The 20,966-nt window shown below is 55.0% G+C and overlaps 1 protein-coding gene across 4 annotated transcripts in view; it reads left to right on the top strand.

Moving 5' to 3' along the window:
• Positions 1-20,966, top strand: part of LOC140601052 (D-3-phosphoglycerate dehydrogenase-like) — a 27,392-nt gene extending 6,426 nt beyond the window's left edge. For 2 of the 4 annotated variants that reach the window (XM_072769562.1, XM_072769561.1), the window contains 10 exons: positions 544-609; positions 4,435-4,489; positions 4,590-4,688; positions 12,567-12,699; positions 13,167-13,315; positions 14,787-14,939; positions 17,783-17,915; positions 18,842-18,972; positions 19,521-19,758; positions 20,666-20,966. In XM_072769562.1, the coding sequence (XP_072625663.1) occupies positions 544-609; positions 4,435-4,489; positions 4,590-4,688; positions 12,567-12,699; positions 13,167-13,315; positions 14,787-14,939; positions 17,783-17,915; positions 18,842-18,972; positions 19,521-19,758; positions 20,666-20,820 (1,312 nt within the window). In that variant the 3' untranslated portion in view covers positions 20,821-20,966. Of the gene's footprint in view, positions 1-543; positions 610-4,434; positions 4,490-4,589; positions 4,689-12,566; positions 12,700-13,166; positions 13,316-14,786; positions 14,940-17,782; positions 17,916-18,841; positions 19,057-19,520; positions 19,759-20,665 lie in introns of all 4 variants that reach the window. The other 2 variants (XM_072769560.1, XM_072769559.1) reach the window with 1 other exon arrangement.

The raw sequence follows: 20,966 nt of genomic DNA, 5'->3' as shown, positions 1-20,966 counted from the left end.
ATAGTAAATAATAAAAAAAAAATCCTAGCTTTGTCACTGATAGAGGCTGGGCTGGGCAACTAGGTGAAGGTGTGTAGGCAGTGGGCTGACGTGATGTGACGGGCTGGCTCACGCATCTTCTGCACAGCCTCAGTAAGATCAATGGCATAGAGTAGCGGGAATCTGTGGTTTCGGTGGGCAGGTAGATCCTGAAACAAGAGGGAAGAGAAATGCTGAGCCACCCACATATCTCCCCATCGAATGAGACACTTCTCTGCCTTGGGAGAAGGGAGTTTGGGTAGGAGGCCAAGTGTGTTGCTCTACCTGAAGTCCCTCCATGTGAAACATGCAGCCAGGGCAAGGGGGTTTCCCTCCCATGGGTTTAGGGCAGGTGTCCATCGGAGAGCCCAGGTTGGAGGCCTGCGGGTTGGGGGTTGGACTTAAGAGCAGGTGAGCAGAGGGGGCAGGAGCCTGAGCACACTTCACTCACGGCCTTCTCTTGGGACAGGAGTGGGAAGATGGGCTCTGGACGCACTGACATCCCCTCTCCTCTTCCATCTTTAGCACCCCCAATGGGAACAGCCTGAGTGCTGCAGAGCTCACCTGTGGGATGATCATGTGCCTGGCCAGGTAAGTCCATCTTCTCAGCAGAGGCAGCCTCTTCTGTGTCCATGATTACAACTCCCCAAATAACGTGCCCTGAAGAAGGGTAGAAACGCTTCAGCCTGACACTGTGCAGACAGCCGAGAATTTTCGAGGCCACCCGTCTTTATGGGACATTCAATACAGTGGTCCTGGCACACAAAGGTCAGACAGCTTCTCACAAATGAGTGGAGGGGGGGGCGTTCGGCATGGCTGCTCCTTACCTGGGAGCAGGCTCACCGAGAAAATGATTATGTGCCATCTTCCTCTCCTCCTTGGTCATTTCCTGTGTCCACGCCATCCTCCGGCTTCTTGCACCTCCAAGCCTCACAAATATGGTTTCTGCTCCCTGGAATATCCTTCTCCATCATCATTTCTTTTCCGAGTCGTTCTAGTACTTTATTACACTCGTTATTAAAAATACAACTTCACACAGGTTATAAAACAGAGGCAACACGCAACATTTTTATTTAGTTCAGAACATTATTGAGTGAATTAATGCCAAAATGTAGCAACCTCCATGCCTCAGAGACTCCTCATACCCCAGAGGTCCCAGACTTTGCTGCACATTGATAACATCTTGGATCTTGAAACACTCCTAATGCCTGACTTGCGCCCCAGAAATTCTGATTTCATTGGTATGGGATGAAATTTGGCATAGGGATTTTTTAACAAATTTTTGATTTTAGGAGTTTTAGATATAAAGAAAAGTCGTAAAGATAGAAGGTCCCACATATGTCATACCCAGTCTTCCGTATTATTCACATCATACGTTAGTATGGTGCATTGGTCACAATCAATGAACCAATGTTGAATTATCAATACATAACTTTCAACTGAAGTCTTCCCCATCATCTTTATCCAGATAACTCTTGTTCTTCAAGATTAAGCTCGAGTATTAGCTCATCAAGGAAGCGCTCTCTGGATTCCCCCCACTGGGCTGTGTCCCTCACTGACTGTTCTGACCCCGGGCTTACCTCTGTCACTAACCTTTCAGATCTTTATTGTGATAGGTTGGAGTAAGAACTGCTCTGGGATCCCTGTGCCAACCTGTGGATTCTTAACACAAGGGGACTCAAGTGGGGAAGTGTCTTGCTCTTCCAGCAGGAACTCTGGGGGTGTGGGGCTCTTGAGTAGAGGGCACAGCCTAAGAACCACCGGCTGTGGCACAGAGTGTACATGAGCCTTACTGTATTGGGTAGAAAATGATGGCATTGAGCCCTGCTGTCGAGTAGGCAATTCAGGCACCTGTGTGGCCAGTGGGGAGGGCGAGGGGCCGGTGGACAGGGCAGGGAGTTCACTAGGTCCCTTCACACAGCCTGGGATGCTTAAACCAGGGGACCCAGGCAGCCAGGGCTCTTTCTCTCTCTACTCAGGCCTGAAGCTTCTGGGGCCAAGAAATTACTGTTTTCCCCTCTGGAGACCTGTTCTCCCTCCTGCTGGGACGGGGTCTGGAGGAGCTGACCTTTGTTCTGATGCTCCTCAAGATTTCTACCTGAGCTCTTAAGTCTTCACTGCTACTCACTGGCCAGTGAAGAGAGGAGAGGAGACTGGAGAAAGCAAAGAGCATGGGCAGCGTGCACAGCAGAAGGGACCCAGCCAGGAGGGGGTCCGGGAGCTGGCTGTCTGGATCTCCCACAACATCTGGGCTGGACGTATTTCTCCCAGAGAAGCCCGATGCCCTGGTTTCACTTGTGCTATTAAATTCAGTGCTGCTTTTGGTTTTGGTTTTGAGTTAGGGACTGATCTGTCAGCTTTCTATCTATTTAATTCTCTTATTGGTTTACTGGAGGTGGAAGGGAAGGCTTGGGAGCCAGAAATCATTTTTCTCCTATTGCAGGACCAGCTTTGTTTAAGAGAGTAGATAAAGTGGAATGATTTCAAGACAGCGGCCCATTTCCAACCTCTCACCCAATGACCTCACTCATCAAAGATGCATCAAAACTAAGAAACAAGCACCCTATTGAGGAGGAATGGAGTCTCCCACACCTTCTGGTGTGTCTGCTCAGACTGCTTTTCCAGCAGGGCAGCAAGAGCAGAGTGGGAGTTCTGGACAGAAGGTTGAGAGCATTGAGCAATGTGGGTGGAGAGGGGGCCTGCATGGGCCTCACAGTGGGGGACTTTGAACTCACAGCAGGGGCTCCTGAGGTCTAGGAGCAGAACAATGACACAGAAAGAAAGAGGAGAATGCAACCTGTTTTGAAGTCATCTCTCCCACCTTACCTTCTCTTTCTCTAAGTCAGGATGGCTACCATTCAGTTCTTGGGATGCCCCTCCCCCACATCATGGTCCTCCCCAAACTGGCCCGGTGGGGACCCCAAAGTGCTAAAGCCTGGAGAGGATCCCTGAGCGGCCTGCCATCCCGTGCCCCACAGTGCCACATGCAGCTCTCTTAGATGGCACCGTGGGGCCAGGAGGGCCGAGAGCAGGACGTGAGCCAGACCTGAGAGGAGCCGGGTGGGCTCTGTCTCACTTGGTCAGGGGCAGGTGAGCGGGCTAGCCTTGCTGAGAAGGGGGCACTTCCTCAAGGCAAGTCATTGTCCTTGCGACATTCCTGAAACGAGGACCCTCTACTGAGGATGATGGACCAGAGCAGCCCACCATCCGTGACGGAGCTTCTTCCCCAGGAGGCTTGTTACTGAGGCTTTGGGAGTTTGCCCACGAGATCCCAGGAGCACAGATCCCCCGTCAGCTGGACTCGCAGATGGAAGCACGTCCTGGCGATGTGTAGACATGAGAGAATGCTTTTTTATAAGAAATCCGCGATGGACCTACAGGGACATTATGTTGGAGTCTCTCCCTCTTACACACGCCCGGGCATGCACGCCCGCACACACACACACACACACACACACACACAACCCCACTCTGAGTTTTGTGGCCTGCAGGAAAGACCGCATTTAAATCCCGAGGAGGCTCACTGCTGGGAATGTTCTTTGAGTCCATTCAACTACTTCCGATGGGGTGATGTCCTGCAAGATGTTGAGTCCCCAGTTGTCTCCATGCAGTTGTTGTGAGCGTTACATGCGCTAAAGCATCTCCAAGCATGTCTCATGGAGTGTCTAAAGTAGAGCATGGACTCCTTAAACATTTTAAACATTGTTTCCTGTCTCCCGGATTCTCTTCCAGAGAAGCCTGGGTGACCACATCCCACGTGACGTAATCTTGTCCTCTCACCTCTGACTCTGCCCTAACCCCCTCTCACCTCTGACTCTGCCCTAACTGCCTCTGTCCCTTCCAGAAACACGTGGAGACTCAGACCCCCCCCCGCCGTGTTAACCAATCAGAGGAGAGAGGCTGGGCTGGGGGTGGTTTGGAGAAGGGGTGGTATGGACTATAGCATCCCCTCCCCCCATTCCAGTGCAGCCTGAGACTGCTGGGGTTTCAGGAACTCTCGAGGAAGGGAAATACCCAGCTGTCTGCTGATACGGTGGAAAGTGCAGGTTGCGGGCTTGGATGAAAGAGGAAAATGAAAATCCGTGAACTTCTGGAGCACTGGATGTTCTCAGAGCCCCTCAACACCCCCATTTTGTTATCCCTGTGAACCGTGGAGGACTGGTGCTTGCTTTCTACATGCTTGTCACTCAGCAGTTGACTGACTCTCAGACTCCCAGCTGGGAACAGAAATCCTGGGGCTCCCACATCAGGTGTGCCTGACAGGTTTTCCTCTGCTCCGCTCCGGGTCTCTGTACCCGAGCTCTAGACCAGCCTGAGCCTGGTTCGCCCTGGGAATGACTGACTGACAGAGAGGGTGGCTGTGCAGACCTCACATCACCTCCCATGTGGGCCCACTGAACCTGTCTGTCCTTGCAGGCACATCCCCCAGGCGACAGCTTCCATGAAGGACGGCAAGTGGGAAAGGAAGAAGGTGAGCGGCCAGTCCTGCCTCGTCCCGCCCAGCTCGGCGCCCGAGGCCTCACTCCCGGGGCTTACTCTGGCCGCGTTGCCTCTTGCTTGTTTGGTTGCAGTTCATGGGAACAGAGCTAAATGGGAAGATCCTGGGAATTCTTGGCCTGGGCAGAATTGGGAGAGAGGTGGCCACTCGAATGCAGTCCTTTGGGATGAAGGTAAGAGGTTGGTGAGGCCCTTTGGTGTGGGGCTCCCTGTAGCAGTTTTGAGAGAGGCAGGTTTGCTTGAGAAAAGGTAAAGGCTTTTTCCTAGGAGGGGCTGACCCTCCTTCAGAGCCTCTACCGAAGTAGGCGGTGTAGCCGGGGAGGGCAGGGATGTTGGCCTGACCTCAGAGTCCGGGCATCCTTGGTGGAGGTCCCTCTGCTCTGGGGCAGTAATTGCCTTGAGTCCCAGCGGAACAGAGGGGCTCGTATCCTGTGCTGCTTCGCCTCTGCTGCCGCAAGGGCTCTTTGTTTTGCTGTGTCTGTTGCCTGTGATAATTCCGAAAAACAGGAGCACATCTGTAGCCTTATAGCAGGGCCGTTATCCATCCACCTTCTGGCTCCACTCCACAGTCAGAAGACGTGGCAAGATGATTGTGCAAATGCCGTGACACGATGTTAATCCCGTGGTGGCTGGAGCACCTCACGCATTTCTCAGCAATTCTCCCTGACCCCTGTTTCCCTCCAGGACCCTGCTTTACCCTATTCTGGGAACTCAGTGGTTCTTCTGGTCAAGGGAAGGCTGTCATCCAGAGCAGTGCCACACCCTGAGGCCAAGCCAGGAGACCTTGCAGAGCGGTGGCCCCAGAGCCATGGGAGGGGACCTGTAGGGGCGGGTGACAGGGTGGCTAGGTGTGCTAGCAGACATCTCCTTGTTCACTCCTCATGCCCTCTCTGCCGTGGGGGGATGATATATTCAAACTGCCACCAGGAAGGCTTTCGTTAAACATAAAAAAAGAAAAAAAGCAGTTTTGACAATCAGATCATTTCTAGAAAACTTTACATGGAGCTGCTCTGGCATTTCCCTTCTCTTTCCTTCTTCCTCCCTTTCTCTTTGTCTCCCCAGCTTCATAGAGTTAAAGGGAACCCTACGGATTAACCCTTAATTTTTATATTGATGTCAGGAGTTTGTGAATTTTTGCTGAGGCCTCCAGCAATGGAAGGTAAACAGGAGGGCATCCCATTACACCACGCGGAACATCTTCCTCTCCCTCCTGTCCTTATTCCCCACACAGTTATTTACATCAGCCAGACATCTTCCTAAGCCTCCGACGTTTCTCTAGATCCCGGAGAGGGGGCTGTGGCCCAGCAGGATACACTGATCATGAGAACAAACCAAAGCCAGTCCCTCCTGTGCAGGGCTGGCCAGGTGCCCTGTGCTGCAAGGAGAGCTTTCTCTTCCTCTTCTGTGAGGGATTAAAGTAAAGGCTTAGCTCACCTGGAATTCTGATCCTCTAAAATCAGGGGCTGGGGGTTAAGTAAAACTCGGAGTGCCATACTCAGACAGGTGAGCGCCTCATTGATGACACAGAGACTTGGGGACAGGCTGTTTGGCCCAGCTGCTCCTCTGTTAAGTTCCCTCCCCTTCCCCACAGCGCCACAGCTCACTGGACTCTGCTTGCTCAGGAGCCTTCATTATCAAGGACTTGAGACTTTGGGGGAGTGACTTACCCAGACAAAAAGCCCCACCTTGTTTGCTGAGTGAGGGACGTGATCAGTAAGCTTCTGTGCTCAGCTACTCAGCTGCTGCCAGGCTGCTCCCGAGAGGCTTGGAGGGATATGGATTCTGAGCATCTCAGTGGAAGTGGCTGACACCCCTCAGACATGTGTTTGATCAGAAACGTCTAGAACCTGTTCATGAATGTCATTCTGTGTGTCCAGGCATACCTCACACGACACGCCCGAATTCCCAGCGTGACTTTGAGGTTTTGCGTGCTTTTGTATGTTGCAGCACGTCACTGCTCCCCTCGGGGGTTCTTCTGTCTGGATATCTCTGGCCGGTCCCTGTAGGTTATCCTGCTTCTGGGACATGATCTTTATAAACCGCTGAAACACACCTTGAAACGGTCACCTGCCCCCTGCCCTTGCCAGCAGCCCCGGTCATTTTGCAGTGGCCCAAGTGGCCTTTGTTCACGCTCAGGGCTCACTTTGACTGCGCTTCCTAACTGATACCTAGGCCCAGAGGAACTTTGCACAGGGCAGACAGATTATGGACCTGCATCATCCAAAGCTCCTCAGTTGGTGTTTGAACATTTGGGGAAGCAAGATTTTCGAAAGTGCAAGGAGGGAAGATTCTAAAACAGGCTGTGAAAGAGTTTATCAGCATCCAGTCAGGAAACCATGCTCAGTGTTCACTAAGCACAAGTTGTTTTAAATTGGCCTTGTTCTCCCTTTAGAAGCCAATATTAAACCGATCGTCATGGACGTCCTTAGGGGTCTTATACCTGGATGATTTAAAATTGTATTTTAATCATGTAATAGGTGAAGGGATTTTCACAAAAATTGAAATCTAGATCCTCATCTCCTTGTTTACCACCCCAATCCTGGTCTGCTCCCAGTCACCTGTGAGGTAACATCAGTTTGCTGTGTATCATCTCAGACTTTTTTCTGTGCATTTATGTGGAACACATAGAGTTGTTTCCCATTGTGTGTGTGTGTGTGGGGGGGGGGTCTGTGCCTATAGAAAGTACAATACTGTACATGGTGGTAAAACATAGATCTTGGAATAAATAAATTTATCCTATTTGTAAACTCTTCCATGGGGTTCTGTTGTGTGGATGAATTGCTTTTATTTGGCTTCTTCCTCAAGGACAGATGTGTAGATTGTTTGGAAATGTGGATTTAGTGAGACATTGGTGAGATCTTCCCTGACACCCTTGGGGTTAAGATGGAGACTGTGATCTTGGTGCGAAGGCTTAGTAACGGGTTGAAGGATAGCTCCGTCTCAGTCTGAAGGGAGATGGTACAGGATGACGCAGGGCTATGCCTTACCCATCCTTCTCATCAGCGGTCTGGGTGATAGGAAGCAGGGGGAGGTGATTAATTCTTAAGACTGTGTAATCATATCCTAACTGATGTGAGAAGGCTAGCATGGTTGGGCATCCTAATAAGAAGTTGAGCTAAGATACCTACCAGGACCCTCTATATGGGCCCCCAAAGCAACCAAACACATTTGGATGTAGAGGTGTTGTTAAAACCCTTTTCTAGGGGAGGGGACCTTGGGTTGACAGAAAAGCAGTGTGGTTCACAGTGGCATGGCTAATAGAAAAGGTAATGTGACTTTTGGTAGCATTAAAAGAAGTACGACTTCCAGCACAGGGACGGTGACATTCCTTATGGTCTGTACTTCCTAAGGAAGGATTGGAGGCACTGGGGTCACAGCCCCTTCATGACTTGGGAGGCCATCGACTAGCTCTTCTATAGAAGAGTCATGCTCTCCAAGGAGTGGATCCAAGGAGGACCAGTAGGTACAAGCCATGGGGGACAGAGCTCCAGCCAGAGCTGGCCCCAAATGGAATGAGAGAGTTAGTCTCCCAGTACTGCAGATACTCAACATGAGACTGGCTAAGCACCTGGCCAGTATGTGAGGACGAGGTGTGAGCATGGGCAGAGAGGTAGAAGCAGATGGCCTTTAAAGCTGTCATAGCTCTGAGCACCCATTGCCCATGGGCTACGAGTTTCTTTATCTGCGGAATAGTCTTTAGCAGGGAGTTTTTTGTGTGATCATAGGAAATAGAGTAAAATTATTAAGGACTGTGGTTTGTTACAGTAACTCGTGGGCACACTGTAATTAAGACAGAGTGGGACCAGAAGGCATAGGGCACCCTGAGTAGTTCTGGTTGGGTGGCTCGGGCAGTGCTGCGAAGCACGTGAAGATGATTTTGATCACCCCTTCCTTCCCTGGTCCTGGGATGTCCCCTGGCCTATAATCTGTCCCCTAGGCTGTTAGTCACTAATTAGGCTGGGTAACTAACATCCAACCCTTCCAGAACATCGTGATTTAAGAGTTGACCCCTTTGTGTCACAGGAGCAATCAACAGAGTCCCTCTTGTGCTCAGACGTTGGGTAGGGACTGCCCCCTTTCCTTTCCCATCCCTTCTTTGTCACTATCTGCTCCCTCAGGGAAGCGGGGATCCTAGACCTTAGCTCTGCTAGGGAGCTCAGCCACCTGGCTTCCCACAGCACCTGGCGGGGGCGCTGTGTGTTGGGGAGAGAAAGCCCACCTAGGCCCCCATCCCAACCAGACAGGCCTGGAGAGGAATCTTCACGTGCCGCCACCTGAGCTACCTGACTTGCTCTGAGCCACATGGCACAGATGTGGGTGTCAGAATCATTCTGGCCATCTGCAGCCTGCTGGTTGTCGGAGTCATCTGAGTCTGATGCTCCATGGTGTTCTTTCTGCCTGGAGATTTTTCTCAACCCATTTGCTGAACATGTTATGTTGTACACTCTGGAGACACAACTCATTCATGCCAGCATGCCCGCTAGAGTGTTAGCAGGCCAAGCCAGCCAGCAACTGAGCCTTGCACTCTCTTACCAAGGTTTCCTGTGAGGAACAGGCCAGGATCTCCTAACGGTTTCTTGGTGGCCCGTGTTGTGATGAATCTGAAGTTATCCCAGAGGGATGGACATTGAACCTGAGGCACCAGATGTCACCAATTCTCTCAGGCCCAGCTAATGTTTACTGAGGTCTACTGTGTCAGAGACTGTGCTTGCAGTGACCCCTGCAGGGTCAGTATTCTTATTCCAGGTTTACAGACAAGGAAACTGAGGCCCAGGAAGGTTATATGATATGTTTGAGATAATAGGACTGGGAAATGGTGGAGTCCAGCTTGAGCTCCAGGTCTCCTGACTTCCGATCTAGTACGCTTTGTCTTGCATCCCCACCACTGTCTTCATGCCTGATCCAGGTGAGTTAGACGGTCTCTGCTCTGTCACTGTGCTCGACCTTCCTCGGGATGAAATCTCCTCAGGATGCTCCTAGCTCAGTCTGGTAACTGGAATTCCTACTGCGCCAGAGTACTGATTTTTTTACATTCTTCCCAGAGCCCCAAGTTCTGGGAAGGTACCTTAGGGACATGGGGATGGGACCCGAGAGAGAGAGAGTAAGTGGTAGGGCTCTGGGCCTTCACCTCTGCAGCTCTGATCGTTTTTTATAGTGGGTTTCTGAGTAAGATGTCATTGTGTGAAGGGAAGAGAGTTCTCATCTTCAGCCCGAAGAATTAGCTGTGAGGCAGTAGGAGGATGTGATGATTAGGCTCCTTTCCTGGAACCCCTTCACCGTGAAAGCCTCCTTGCTCTCAGGCATCCACTGTTAAGCCAGAGGCCCAGGGGAGGTGTAATATTCCTCGCAAGGCTGCCTTCTATGACACCAGCTAGGACGTGGCTCTGTAGCGCCACTTGAAAAGCTGGGGTTCCCCTGCTCCCCAGCGTTAGGAGCCTGTCCTGAGGCTGGGATTCAGGTGGAGAACCCCTTGGTGGCTCTCCCTCAGGCTCCTCCGTAGGGCAGTCTTCAGAGGGTACATACCTGGAAGTGCTGCAACGTGTGAGTATCGGGACATCTGACCCGTTCCAGGGTGCGTTAGGACCCTACTCAGACATTGTTCCCCTGGGCCCAACCATATACTCTTTCGACTCCCCCGCAACGTGGTCTCCTGGTGTAGGAATCCCAGCTCCTAGCCGTGTTCAGCTGCCATCTGCCCTGGGTCTCCCGAGTGAAAACTGAAAACCGTTTTCTCAGCCGAATTCTACCCTGCAGTTGTCTGCAGCCGAACAAGAGAAAGACAGCTGAGTCAGACCCTGCTGACCGCTGTGGAGGATGCGGGTCCCCTCCTTCCCCGTCTGCTCCCCACCAGCTGCAGGCACCCAGCACAGGGTGCAGGCCCCCAGCACTAGGCCCGGCTCCGCCCACGGGACCCTTCCTCCCAGCGCTCCGTGCTGCTTCTGGACTCCCGAGAACCCCAAGCCCCAGAGTGGCGGGAGCTCGCCTCCATCGGGGTCAGCTCTGTGACCTCTGCTGGTGGTCCCCGTCCTCCCCCGCTCACGTGAACGAAGTACATCTGGATTATAGATGAACAGGGCCCTTGTTCCAGGCAGCCCTGAGCTGGCAGACAAAGAGCACTTGTAAGGGATCCTCTCTCCTCCCCTGGACGCTGCTTGTTCCCCCGGAAACGAGTAGGTTACAGCTGAGGGGGGAATGACCACTGGGGCTGGTGGTTGTGAGCTTTCAATCCTACAGCCTCTCCCCCAAAATCTCCCCCTTGGCTTTGCTTCCTCCACAGGCTGATGATGAAAACTGTGATCTGAAACTTGTTCCTCATTCACGACCATGTCAGTCTCTTCTCTGCAAGGGCGGAATTGGTTACACAGGAATCCTCTTTGCCAGTATTTTCGAGATGACTTTTCTGTTTCCCACAAGGAAATTCATGATGAGCAGGGGAAGCATTACAAAGCACAGGAAAGCATAAAGGAGAACAAAAATGAGTTCCACCACACAGACATGATGACGGTTTCCAGTATTAGGCCTTCTGTTCTGCTTGTTACCTTTTGTTCAGTGCCAGGCCGCCTCTGAACATTCTGGGGTTCGCCCCTAACATTTCAGGGTTAAGAGAACTGTCTTTTCAAGGAATATTGAATGACTGAGTGTTGGAGCAGGCGATGACTTTGAAATCATCCACCCAGCTCCTTCACTTCGTACTGAGGACCCAGGTCCAGGTCTCCTGGGTCAGCGTCCGTCCCTTGGCTCCTGCAGCTGCGTCCTGCCTTCTTGAGGACACGATGCCTTTGAGATTGTTAAGGCTCCTACGCCTCTTTCCCCCAGTGGGTGCTGCGGCCCCGGCCAAGCCGAAGGAGGGAGCCGCGGCAGGCCTCCCCGGTGACCAGACAGAAAGTGGATTATGTCTCTGCTGTGTCAAGAGGTGGCTGCGTCCTGGTGGTTGTGGATTCTTCGAATCCCAGCTGCTGGTGCTGGCTTGATCACCTTTAGAGGCTTGCCCTTGCTGAGGACATGTGTGACTGGTGCCCGACACTGTTCTGATACAGGACATGTTTCCATTGACTCTACCCGGTTGCTCAGGTGGGGCTGTGAGCCCCCTGACCTCACCCCACCTAGAAGGGTGGGCACCAGGGGTGCAGGCTTCCAAATCCAGACATTCTTCTTATCCACACTCGACCATCTGCCAACCATGCGACCTTGGTTGAATCATTTCACCTCTCTGCCTTAGTTTCCTCGTTGGTAAATCGGGGCAGGCAGGAATCTGCCCAGAGGAAGGTTCTTTCTGGGACCTGTGCCTTCTATGGTGCCTTGGTGCATCCTTTTTTCTCCTCCTGATCCTCGCTCCCTATTCCCCGTCACTCCTGCCCTGTTGAAAGGATCCGTCCTGAGCATTGAGGCCTCTGTGTGGTGAGTCACCCAGTTATGCCTTCCGAGACTAGATGCATTTGGAGCCTTCTGAAAGGGCACTTCAGGATGGGACCAAACCTTGCCCGCTGGCGGGTCAGCACTCCTCCCCAGCGACCGGTCTTGGTCTCCTTGCCTGCCCTGCTCTGCACCGCTGCCCCAACCTACTTCTTTCTCAGTCTGTGCAAGAGTCAGGGCCCCTGCCTGTTCTCTGGCCCTGAGGGTCCTCGGCTGTGGCCAACCTGTCCTCTCTCGCCTGGTTATACCATGCTAGTGTAGTGTGTCTCTGCTCCCCACGTGGCTGTCCTGCCTCTCCTGGGTTCCCTGTTTGCTAAGGGTTCTGAGCTCCCCCTTATCCAACCTCACACACGCACATGTGCACACACGCACACACACGCTGCTCTTGCATCTGTTCATGGTTAAGAGCTCGGAGGTAAACAAACTCCCTTCACACTCTGGGCCAGCCCCTCCTAAATAGAGAGCCCCACTTTGTTCAGCTCTAAAGTAGAATAGTATCAACCCTTGTTGTATTACCGTATTTGGACAGACTTAGCAGTAGTACTTGGTAAATGCCCGATAAATGGCCTCCATCATAATGATACCAGTACTAGTAAGGAACAGTGACATTTGCTCGTCTCTCTCTCGTTTCTGACCAGACCGTAGGGTACGACCCCATCATTGCGCCAGAGGTCTCGGCCTCCTTTGGTGTCCAGCAGCTGCCCCTGGAGGAGATCTGGCCTCTCTGTGACTTTATCACTGTGCACACACCTCTGCTGCCCTCCACCACAGGTATGTGCGTCCCTGCCTGTGGGTCGGCCACGGAAGCCACAGACCAGAGAAGGGTGGGCCCTCAGCCTGGGCCTCCGCAGGCATGTGGACTAGGGCCCTCGAGCATGGAGTGATGCTCTGCTAGCTGATCCTGCATCCCACGGAGGAGGGATGAGCTAGCTGGAAATGCATGGCTCGACACGTACCACCCGTGACCCCATGGTGTTTGCTGGGGCCGCTGCTGGCCTTTCCGGTTCCGGGACTTACTCAAAACACTAGGATCTCCGGGACTCTAGGATGTTTCTAGACTGAGTTCGGTCTAAATCCACAACAGGGCCTTTGCCCCCGAGCCTGTGAGAAGGGAGAGGTGAGACCAGAGAGGCTGTCGGCGTGTGGGGAAGGAGCTGGTACGAGGCAGGGAGGGCTGCTGGCACTGGTGCTGGGGTCCCGGGCAGCGGTGCCGCAGGAAAGCCCTTCCCTCCTTGCAGGCCTGCTGAACGACAGCACCTTTGCCCAGTGCAAGAAGGGGGTGCGCGTGGTGAACTGCGCTCGGGGAGGGATCGTGGACGAGGGGGCCCTGCTCCGGGCCCTGCGCTCTGGCCAGTGTGCTGGTGCCGCGCTGGACGTGTTTACAGAGGTGAGTGCCTGGTGGAGGAGAGGAGCGGTGACAAAGGGCCCAGGGCCGAGAAAGCCCAGTGTGCACGAAGAAGGTCTTTGCCTTAAGGAGGCCTCCACGGCACTCAGGAGGAATTATGTTGCCAAGAATAACGCCTCTGTGGTTTGGGGAGCCCTCCGGAGTGCGATGCACAGGCCGCCGGGTGGTCTTTGCAAAACTCAGATTTTAAATAGGACCCAGTTCCTGGCCCCAGGCTCCCTGCGCTGCTGTCTTGTTGATGACTGCAGGGAGGACCGCGCGGCACATCCGTTCTGAGGCTGAGGGTTTGCGGCAGAGAGAGAGCATTTGGGGCCGGGTTTAAGGTCTCTTAATTATTGACCAAGGTCTCTGATGAAATGAATCCCGTTGCCAAAAAGACATTCTGCCCAGTGTCTGTTGGCTTTCCTTTCCTTCGTGTCTTCTGGGGAGGGAGGGCAGCCTGAGGCGAATGGCCAGAAGGGGTCCCCTGTGCCCTGGGGGGGCTGCTCTCCCCCAGTCTCTCTGTCGGAGCCAGAGACCCCGTCGTTGCTCGCCCGAGCCACCCCCCCCACCTTACACCAGAGGAATGACGGACAGCGCATTTCCAGCTGGACTCCAGCATCACAGATCCAGGGCAAAGAGCAGGGATTTTGGCTTAGGCACTGGAGGGTTGCTGGATATCTGCGGTGGGGCCCTGGCTCGTCCCCGGCCCTCTCTGAGCACTGTGTTGCCCTCACTGTGTATTCCCTGTCCTGAGCACGCAGGGTTTATACTCCTGGTCATCTTTCACAACTAGATGGTAAGCTTCTGGAAGGCAGACGTGCGCCTGGCCCTCTTTGTACTGACATTCCCTGATCAGCACCTTCCCCTGCCTGTCTCTGGCCTTCTCGTGGCACCTGCTACCAAGTGCACAGCACTCCCAGGCCCAGGTGGCCAGACAAGAGGCCTAAGTGACATTCCCAGGGGCAATACATTGTGCTCAGTGAGCAGAGGGGGTGGGCAGAGGTGCCCAGGTGGACCACCTGCCGTGGTGAGAGCCAGGATGGGACAGCTGTGCAGAGGGCCTGGAAGTGCTGCAAGGATTCAGGAGCGAGGGGGAGCTCGAGGCAAAAACCAGTAACAAACAGTAGCTTCACTGGCTGAGCACCTCCTGTATTACTGGGGTGCAGTCTGCACGACAGTGTTTGGTTCTGGGTAGTATTCACCCATTTTATAGATGGAGAAACCGAGGCCTAGAGAGGTGGAGATTTCTCCAAAGGCACATAGGTCTAAGCGGGGGAGCCGAGATGTGCATCCCGTCCTTAGCCCTGTCCACTCTGCTGTAGAGAGGTGTTGACGAGGAACCCGGCTGTTGAAACCAGAGACAGAAGGCGTAGAACCTTCTAGCAGAACCAGAGTAGAAGGCATCCTCGGCCCCACGCCTCTCCTCCAGCCTCCCTGGGCAGGCGACCGAGAGGTGTCTCTCTCTCGGCAGGAGCCGCCACGGGACCGAGCCTTGGTGGAGCATGAGCGCGTCATCAGCTGCCCCCACCTGGGCGCCAGCACCAAGGAGGCCCAGAGCCGCTGCGGGGAAGAGATCGCCATCCAGTTTGTGGACATGGTGAAGGGGAAATCTCTGGCAGGCGTCGTAAGTATGGCCAAGTGGGCCTGGGGCCGGGAGGTCGGAGGGAGGAGCCGAGGCCCGGGAGGGCGGGTGGTGTCCGGTTTGGGGCATGGTGACAGCTCTTGCGGGCAGTGGTGTGTTGACCAGATTCGGCCCTGGGGGTAGAAGATAAGGCCTCCTCTGGAGCCAGGCTTCTGGGTGGGGCGGCGGGAGCCCCCGTCCCGAGCTTTCCTAGTTGCAGCCTGGTTGCAGGGAGGCGGCTCGGCCCTGCCGTATTGTAGCCTTGGTGCAGAGATTGTGGCTCTTCTCAGGGCCCGGGCTCCAGAGAAAGGCTCCTTTGTTCTCCACATGCTTTGAGAATGGAGGAGCGTGGCCTGGGCGATGCTGGACGCCGTGGGGATGGCGGGTGGGGGCCGGGGCTGGTCCTTGACCTTCCTGGCTGACCCTCGGCGTGGGGACTTTCATTGCTGAGGACAGAGCAGTAGCAGGAAAGACACAGGGTGCTTTGTTCAGCCTGCCAGGCCTGGCGTGATAGCCCAGCTCGCCGGGCCACCCTGCCTGCTACACCCCGAGAGAGTAGGGGAGCCAGCTACTCCCCTGAAGGACCCACAGGACGGCGCTCAACCACAACACGTGGCCCGTCCACCTGTGCCTCTCCCTTCTCTCTTCTGCATCTCGCGGCTCCTCAGTGTGGGGGACACTTTCTCACTCCCTCTGCACATCTCTCCTCTGAGCAGCTCTCCCCAGGTGCCGTGCTGGGACCGAGGCCATTGCCAGCCAGTCAGGGCTGCACCTGTCCCTCTGCAGCCCTTTGCCGGGCAGGCCTCTGCCCTCACTGTTGCAGCCCTCAGGGGTTACCATGGAGTCCGTAGGTGGTGGTGGCGGTCCAGGCCTTTTCGTGAAGGGGGCTCCTTACCACCGGCTCCATCAAATGGAAGCATAGACTGTTCCCATCTTATACCAGAAGTAAACTCTCTTGGTCAAAGGCCTTCAACTGGGGCAGATTGAAGTCTCCACCCAACGTGACAGGTTGTCCTCCAGTAGGCTTTTAGAAAGAAAGACAGTTGTGTCACATGGGAAGTCCCTCCCTAATTCTTCTCTGCATCTTCCCCCGGTTTGGTTGTAACATTAGACACAGACTCACATTAGGGTCGGGTTGGTGCTCAATGGCGCCTGCCTCTTAGAGCCCTCCTGTTGGTTCTCCAGACCTGCCGTGAGCATCCCCGAGTCCACAGGTGCTGCCCGGAGGACACTTGCCTCCAGCGGCTGCAGGCTCAGCCCAGCCCACTGGCCCATGGCCCTTCCTCTCTGCTGCCAGCACTGGCCTTCCTTCGTCCCGCCTCCTGGTCCACGCTGGTCCTTTCTGTATCCTGCTGGAGAGGAGCAGAGGAGCCCTACCACAGGAGCCCCAAGCCAGGCTGCCTGCCTCCTTGGCCATTTCCAACACCAGCAGCCTGTTTGATTTATATCACACCCCAGGTTTCGAATTAAATCCTTCTTAGACTCCTTGGTTCTCTTTACAGTTTGACTCACAAAAGTGCCCAATGCTTCATTCAGAGCCAGACCATCTTGAACCACAAAATGGAATTGAAATTGTGACCCGGGACAAGCTGGCTTTGTTATCAAGCCGTGTTGGGACGGTCCCGCCGTTCAGACCCTACCCTAGACTTACAGCTTTAGGAGGAAATGTGGCTTTTGTCTCCTTTAGCTGCCTGGCAGGCCTCCTGGTTGACTCCACATGGGTCAAGATTTGAAGAATGATAGGATCATTAAGAGTATGTGAATCCAGGGGATCCCTGGGTGGCTCAGTGGTTTAGCACCTGCTTTTGTCCCAGGGCGTGATCCTGGAGCCCCGGGATCGAGTCTCGTGTCGGGCTCCCGGCATGGAGCCTGCTTCTCCCTCCTCCTGTGTCTCTGCCTCTCTCTCTCTCTCTCTCTATTATAAATCAATCATTCAATCAATCAAACTTAAAAAAAAAAAGAGTATGTGAATCCAGTGACACCTGGGTGGCTCAGTGGTTGAGCTTCAGCCTTTAGCTCAGGGCGTAATCCGGTCCGGGATTGAGTCCCGCATCAGGCTGCCTGCGAGTAGCCTGTTTCTCCCACCGTCTGTCTTTGCCTGTATCTGTGTCTCTCATGAATGAATAATTAATTAATTAAAAATATGTGAAACCAGCTTTGCAAATTGTAATATTTGGTCAAAGTGATTAATGACCGTGTAAACACTCACTTTTTTCTTTTCCTAAGCTTTTATTTATTTATTTGACAGAGAGAGGGAACCAGTGCTGAGCAAGTGCAGAGGGCGGGAGAGAGAGAGAAGCAGACTCCCGGCTGAGTAGGAAGCTGATGTAGGGCTCAATCCCCAGGACTCCGAGATCATGACCTGAGCAGAAGACAGTCCCTTAACCGCCTGAGCCACCCAGGCGCCCCCACTTTGTTTTTTAATTGAGGTGTAAAGTAAAAGGGAAGGCGTCTTGGAGTGACCTACCCCTCTAGGTCCCAGTGATCCGTGACTCCCCACACATCTTAAGTCAAAGACCACCTTCCTTGTGGTGTCCAGACCCATCATCTCAGGAACAACCAGTCTCCTGTGTAAGGGGTGAGGTGGGCACAGTTTGTGGGGGTAGGGTGCAGAGAAATGCCTTTTTCTCCCTTCTGGCAATTTTGTGCTCTTTTCTGGCTCTACAGCTCTCCCAAGCTGAAGGCACAAGTCTTGTGGTGGCTAATGGAAGTGGTCTCCACGCTCCCCACCCCAGGCACCCGAAACCAGGACAGCCCTGTGCCTTCTGCTCCCCACTGTGGAGCTGTGCTCAGGAGCCCTGCCCTGCCTCGTGCTGACCTCAGCTCTGCTTCCCCGTTCTGTGCAGGTGAATGCCCAGGCCCTTACCAGTGCCTTCTCTCCACACACCAAGCCTTGGATTGGTCTCGCAGAAGCTCTGGGGACGCTGATGCAAGCCTGGGCTGGATCCCCCAAAGGGACCATCCAGGTGGTAACACAGGGTGAGTTGGGGACACTGCAGAGGGAGGGAAGAGGTTGTGTCTGTAGCACGTCTCAGACAGCGAGGGGCTGGGAAAGGACTGGACATAGCTCTTGTGACGCCAAGTCCCCTGTTCTGTCTGCATAGGGCTCACTCGCTACCCAATGAGGACAGAGGGGACAGTCCAGAAAATACTAAGAAATACGTGTGATTTTCACAAGTCACGATTGTATAGTATTCTTAAGATGCACGTGTTCTGCATGCAAGAGAAACCTCCATGAGAGACAGTTTCATGGGAGAGGCAGTAGGATTGGGGGAGGGAGTCCCAGCTTAAGGGACAGGATCTTGATTCTGGGTTTGACCCTGTCGCTGTGAGATTTCCCTTTGTCTGAACCTGGGTTCTTCACGTGTAAAGTGAGAGTCGGGGCGGGTGTGCCAGATAGGGTGGTGGGACAGGGTGTGCCCCGTGACACGGTAAGGTAAGGTGGGTCCTGAGGCGAGCTGATGGTCCCCGGAGCATTGCTCAGCTGGGGGTGGGAGCAGAGAGAGTGGCCTCGGTCTCCCTTTGCGACTCTGCAGGCTCCGGCCACTTTCCCAGTGGGCCCAGCGTAGGCAGATGTAGTTGAGAGACTGCGCAGGGCTCTAGTTCCTACACCCGCAGAGGCTGGTCCTCCTCGTGGCCCGTTGAGCATCTGCTCACGTGGGAAGAGCTTGGGGGTGGTTAGACCTGGGCGCTGCTAGAAATAGGGGAGGTCAGAGCTGCGGGATCCCCAGAGGAAGCAAGGCAGGGAACTGGGTGCCTTCCAGAGGGAAGCGGAACTTGGCCCGCAGGCTGGGGCTTGGGCCCTGGGCAGTGAGGAGTCCCTGACCCAAGGCTGGGTGTCAGCGCCCTGCCGCTCCTGTGCTGCTCAACAAACAGCAACCTTATTGTAGGTTCTCTGTCCCCAGGGACGCCCCTGAAGAACGCCGGCAACTGCCTAAGCCCTGCAGTCATTGTCGGCCTCCTAAAGGACACTGCCAGTCAGGCGGATGTGAACTTGGTGAACGCTAAGCTGCTGGTGCAAGAGGCCGGGCTCAGTGTGCGTGGCCCCCGGAACGCTCCTTTCCTGTCCGCCCCGCCCCCCTCGGGCTCCATCCCGTGCTCCTTCGGCCCCGGCACCCAGGTTCTCGATCAGCTCGCCAGTTCTGGAAGCTCCTCATAGCTGCTGAGCGCCCGCAGCCCCGCGCCTCCCCTTTGGTGCCTTCCCCTCTGCTTCCCTTGTGAGATCCCAGCCTGCGTCTGAGCCGGGGGCAGCTGGCAGGAGCAGTGGGCAGCGGAGCTCCCGGGGCTCCCCCCCTGCTCCCCGCCGCACTGGGCCACTGACCTGCCCGGGAGCGGAGAGCCGGAGGGGCCGGGCTGCCCCTTCCTCCTCCTCCCCAGCTCGCACCTGCACCTGGACCCGCAGATCCCTCCTGCCCCCTGAGGGCGGGCGTTGACTGTCCCGGGCAGAGCCCTGGGCCCTCTCCTGCAGCCCCAGTGGCTGAGCGTGTCCGCCAGGCTGGCGCTCCGCAAAGCGGTGTTCGGGCCGCGGAGGGGAGAGGCCATGCAGCTGGGAGGCCTAACTGCGTCCTCGCCTTCTCCCTGCAGGTAACCACCTCCCACAACCCCGCTGTGCCCGGGGAGCAGGGCTGTGGGGAATGCCTGCTGACCGTGGCCCTGGCAGGTGCCCCCTACCAGGCGGCGGGCTGGGTGCAGGGCTCGACACCTGTGCTGCACGCGCTCAACGGAGCTGTCTTCAGACCGGAAGTGCCTCTGCGCAGGGGCCTGCCCCTGCTCCTGTCCCGGGCTCAGCCGTCTCCTCCTGAGATGCTGCCCACCATGATTGGTGAGGAGGGGTCTCGTAGGGCTTCCCGGGTCCTTAAAGCTGTGTGTGTGTGCGTGTGTGTGTGTGTGTGTCTGTGGCGGGGGGGGGGGGTCCTCTCCAGGGATGGGGCTTCCTGGACCTTTGCTTCCTTTAGTCCCACCCCCTCCCTCAGCACATTTCTGTACCATACAGAAGATCTGTCCTGCCCGTTCCCAGAACATTTGGGAAATGGATGCAGAGCTCAGAGGGCAAGCGCCTTCTCTCCTGTGTCAGGGCCCGCGGCAGAGTTAGAGCCCCAGAGTCCCTATTAGCCGGCCTGCTCACCGCGGTCAGCACACAGCGTGCACCTGCCTGCAGGGCTGCGTCTCGGAACTCCGGGCCTTTGGGTGCAGGTTTCTTTCTTCTGACCGCAGGCCCTGGGGGCCAGCCTGACTGCAACAAAGCATGTTGGGGCGGGTGCTCCAGCAGCTGGGGGCATCTTGAACCCTCCTCAGGACCCTGGCACCGGCCCACTGGGAGTTTTGGAGCACTTCCGGGCTTGGCGGTTGTGTCCACAGACCTCAAAAGGCCTAATTTCACCATCCTTGCCAACTGACCAAAGGAACTTTCCCCTGTTTCTCTCCTTTGCTCTTGGTCTGGATAAATCTGATGACCGGCATGGCAGGAGATTGCTCTCGCAATTTGTGGCTGGCTCATTCCTTCCCTACCTTGCGTGATGGTCAGGGGATTCCTAAAGGGTCTCTGAGTAGTGAGGGAAGCTGGGCAGATGCCCTGTTCTTCCATCTCTTAGCGCTTTGTTTCTGACCCCATCACCGTCCACTGCAACTTTGATCACAGAGGTCCACGGGTTCCGACCCCATTCCCAGCCTCTTTTTCTCCTTCCCCCCCTGCCTTGTGCCAATCAGCGGTTTTCCCGTCTACTTCCCAGGCCTCCTGGCAGAGGCAGGCGTGCAGCTGCTGTCCTACCAGACCTCGGTGGTGTCAGATGGGGAGACCTGGCACGTCATGGGCATCTCCTCCCTGCTGCCCAGCCTGGAAGCGTGGAAGCAACATGTGACCGAGGCTTTCCAGTTCCTCTTCTAAGCTCTGGGGGGCCTTTCGGAAGAAACCTGGCCACTGGGATCCAGAGAGAGGAGGTCCACATTCCTCAGCTGACACTGCTTACTCTGCAGACCCTGGCTGACCCCTACAGAGAAGTGATAAGCGGCCAATAAAGAGCCTACGCCCAA

Source organism: Canis lupus, chromosome 12 (assembly GCF_048164855.1).
Source record: "Canis lupus baileyi chromosome 12, mCanLup2.hap1, whole genome shotgun sequence".
In the NCBI taxonomy this organism is placed as follows: Eukaryota; Metazoa; Chordata; class Mammalia; order Carnivora; family Canidae; genus Canis; species Canis lupus.
This window is presented reverse-complemented; position numbering and strand designations above follow the sequence as displayed.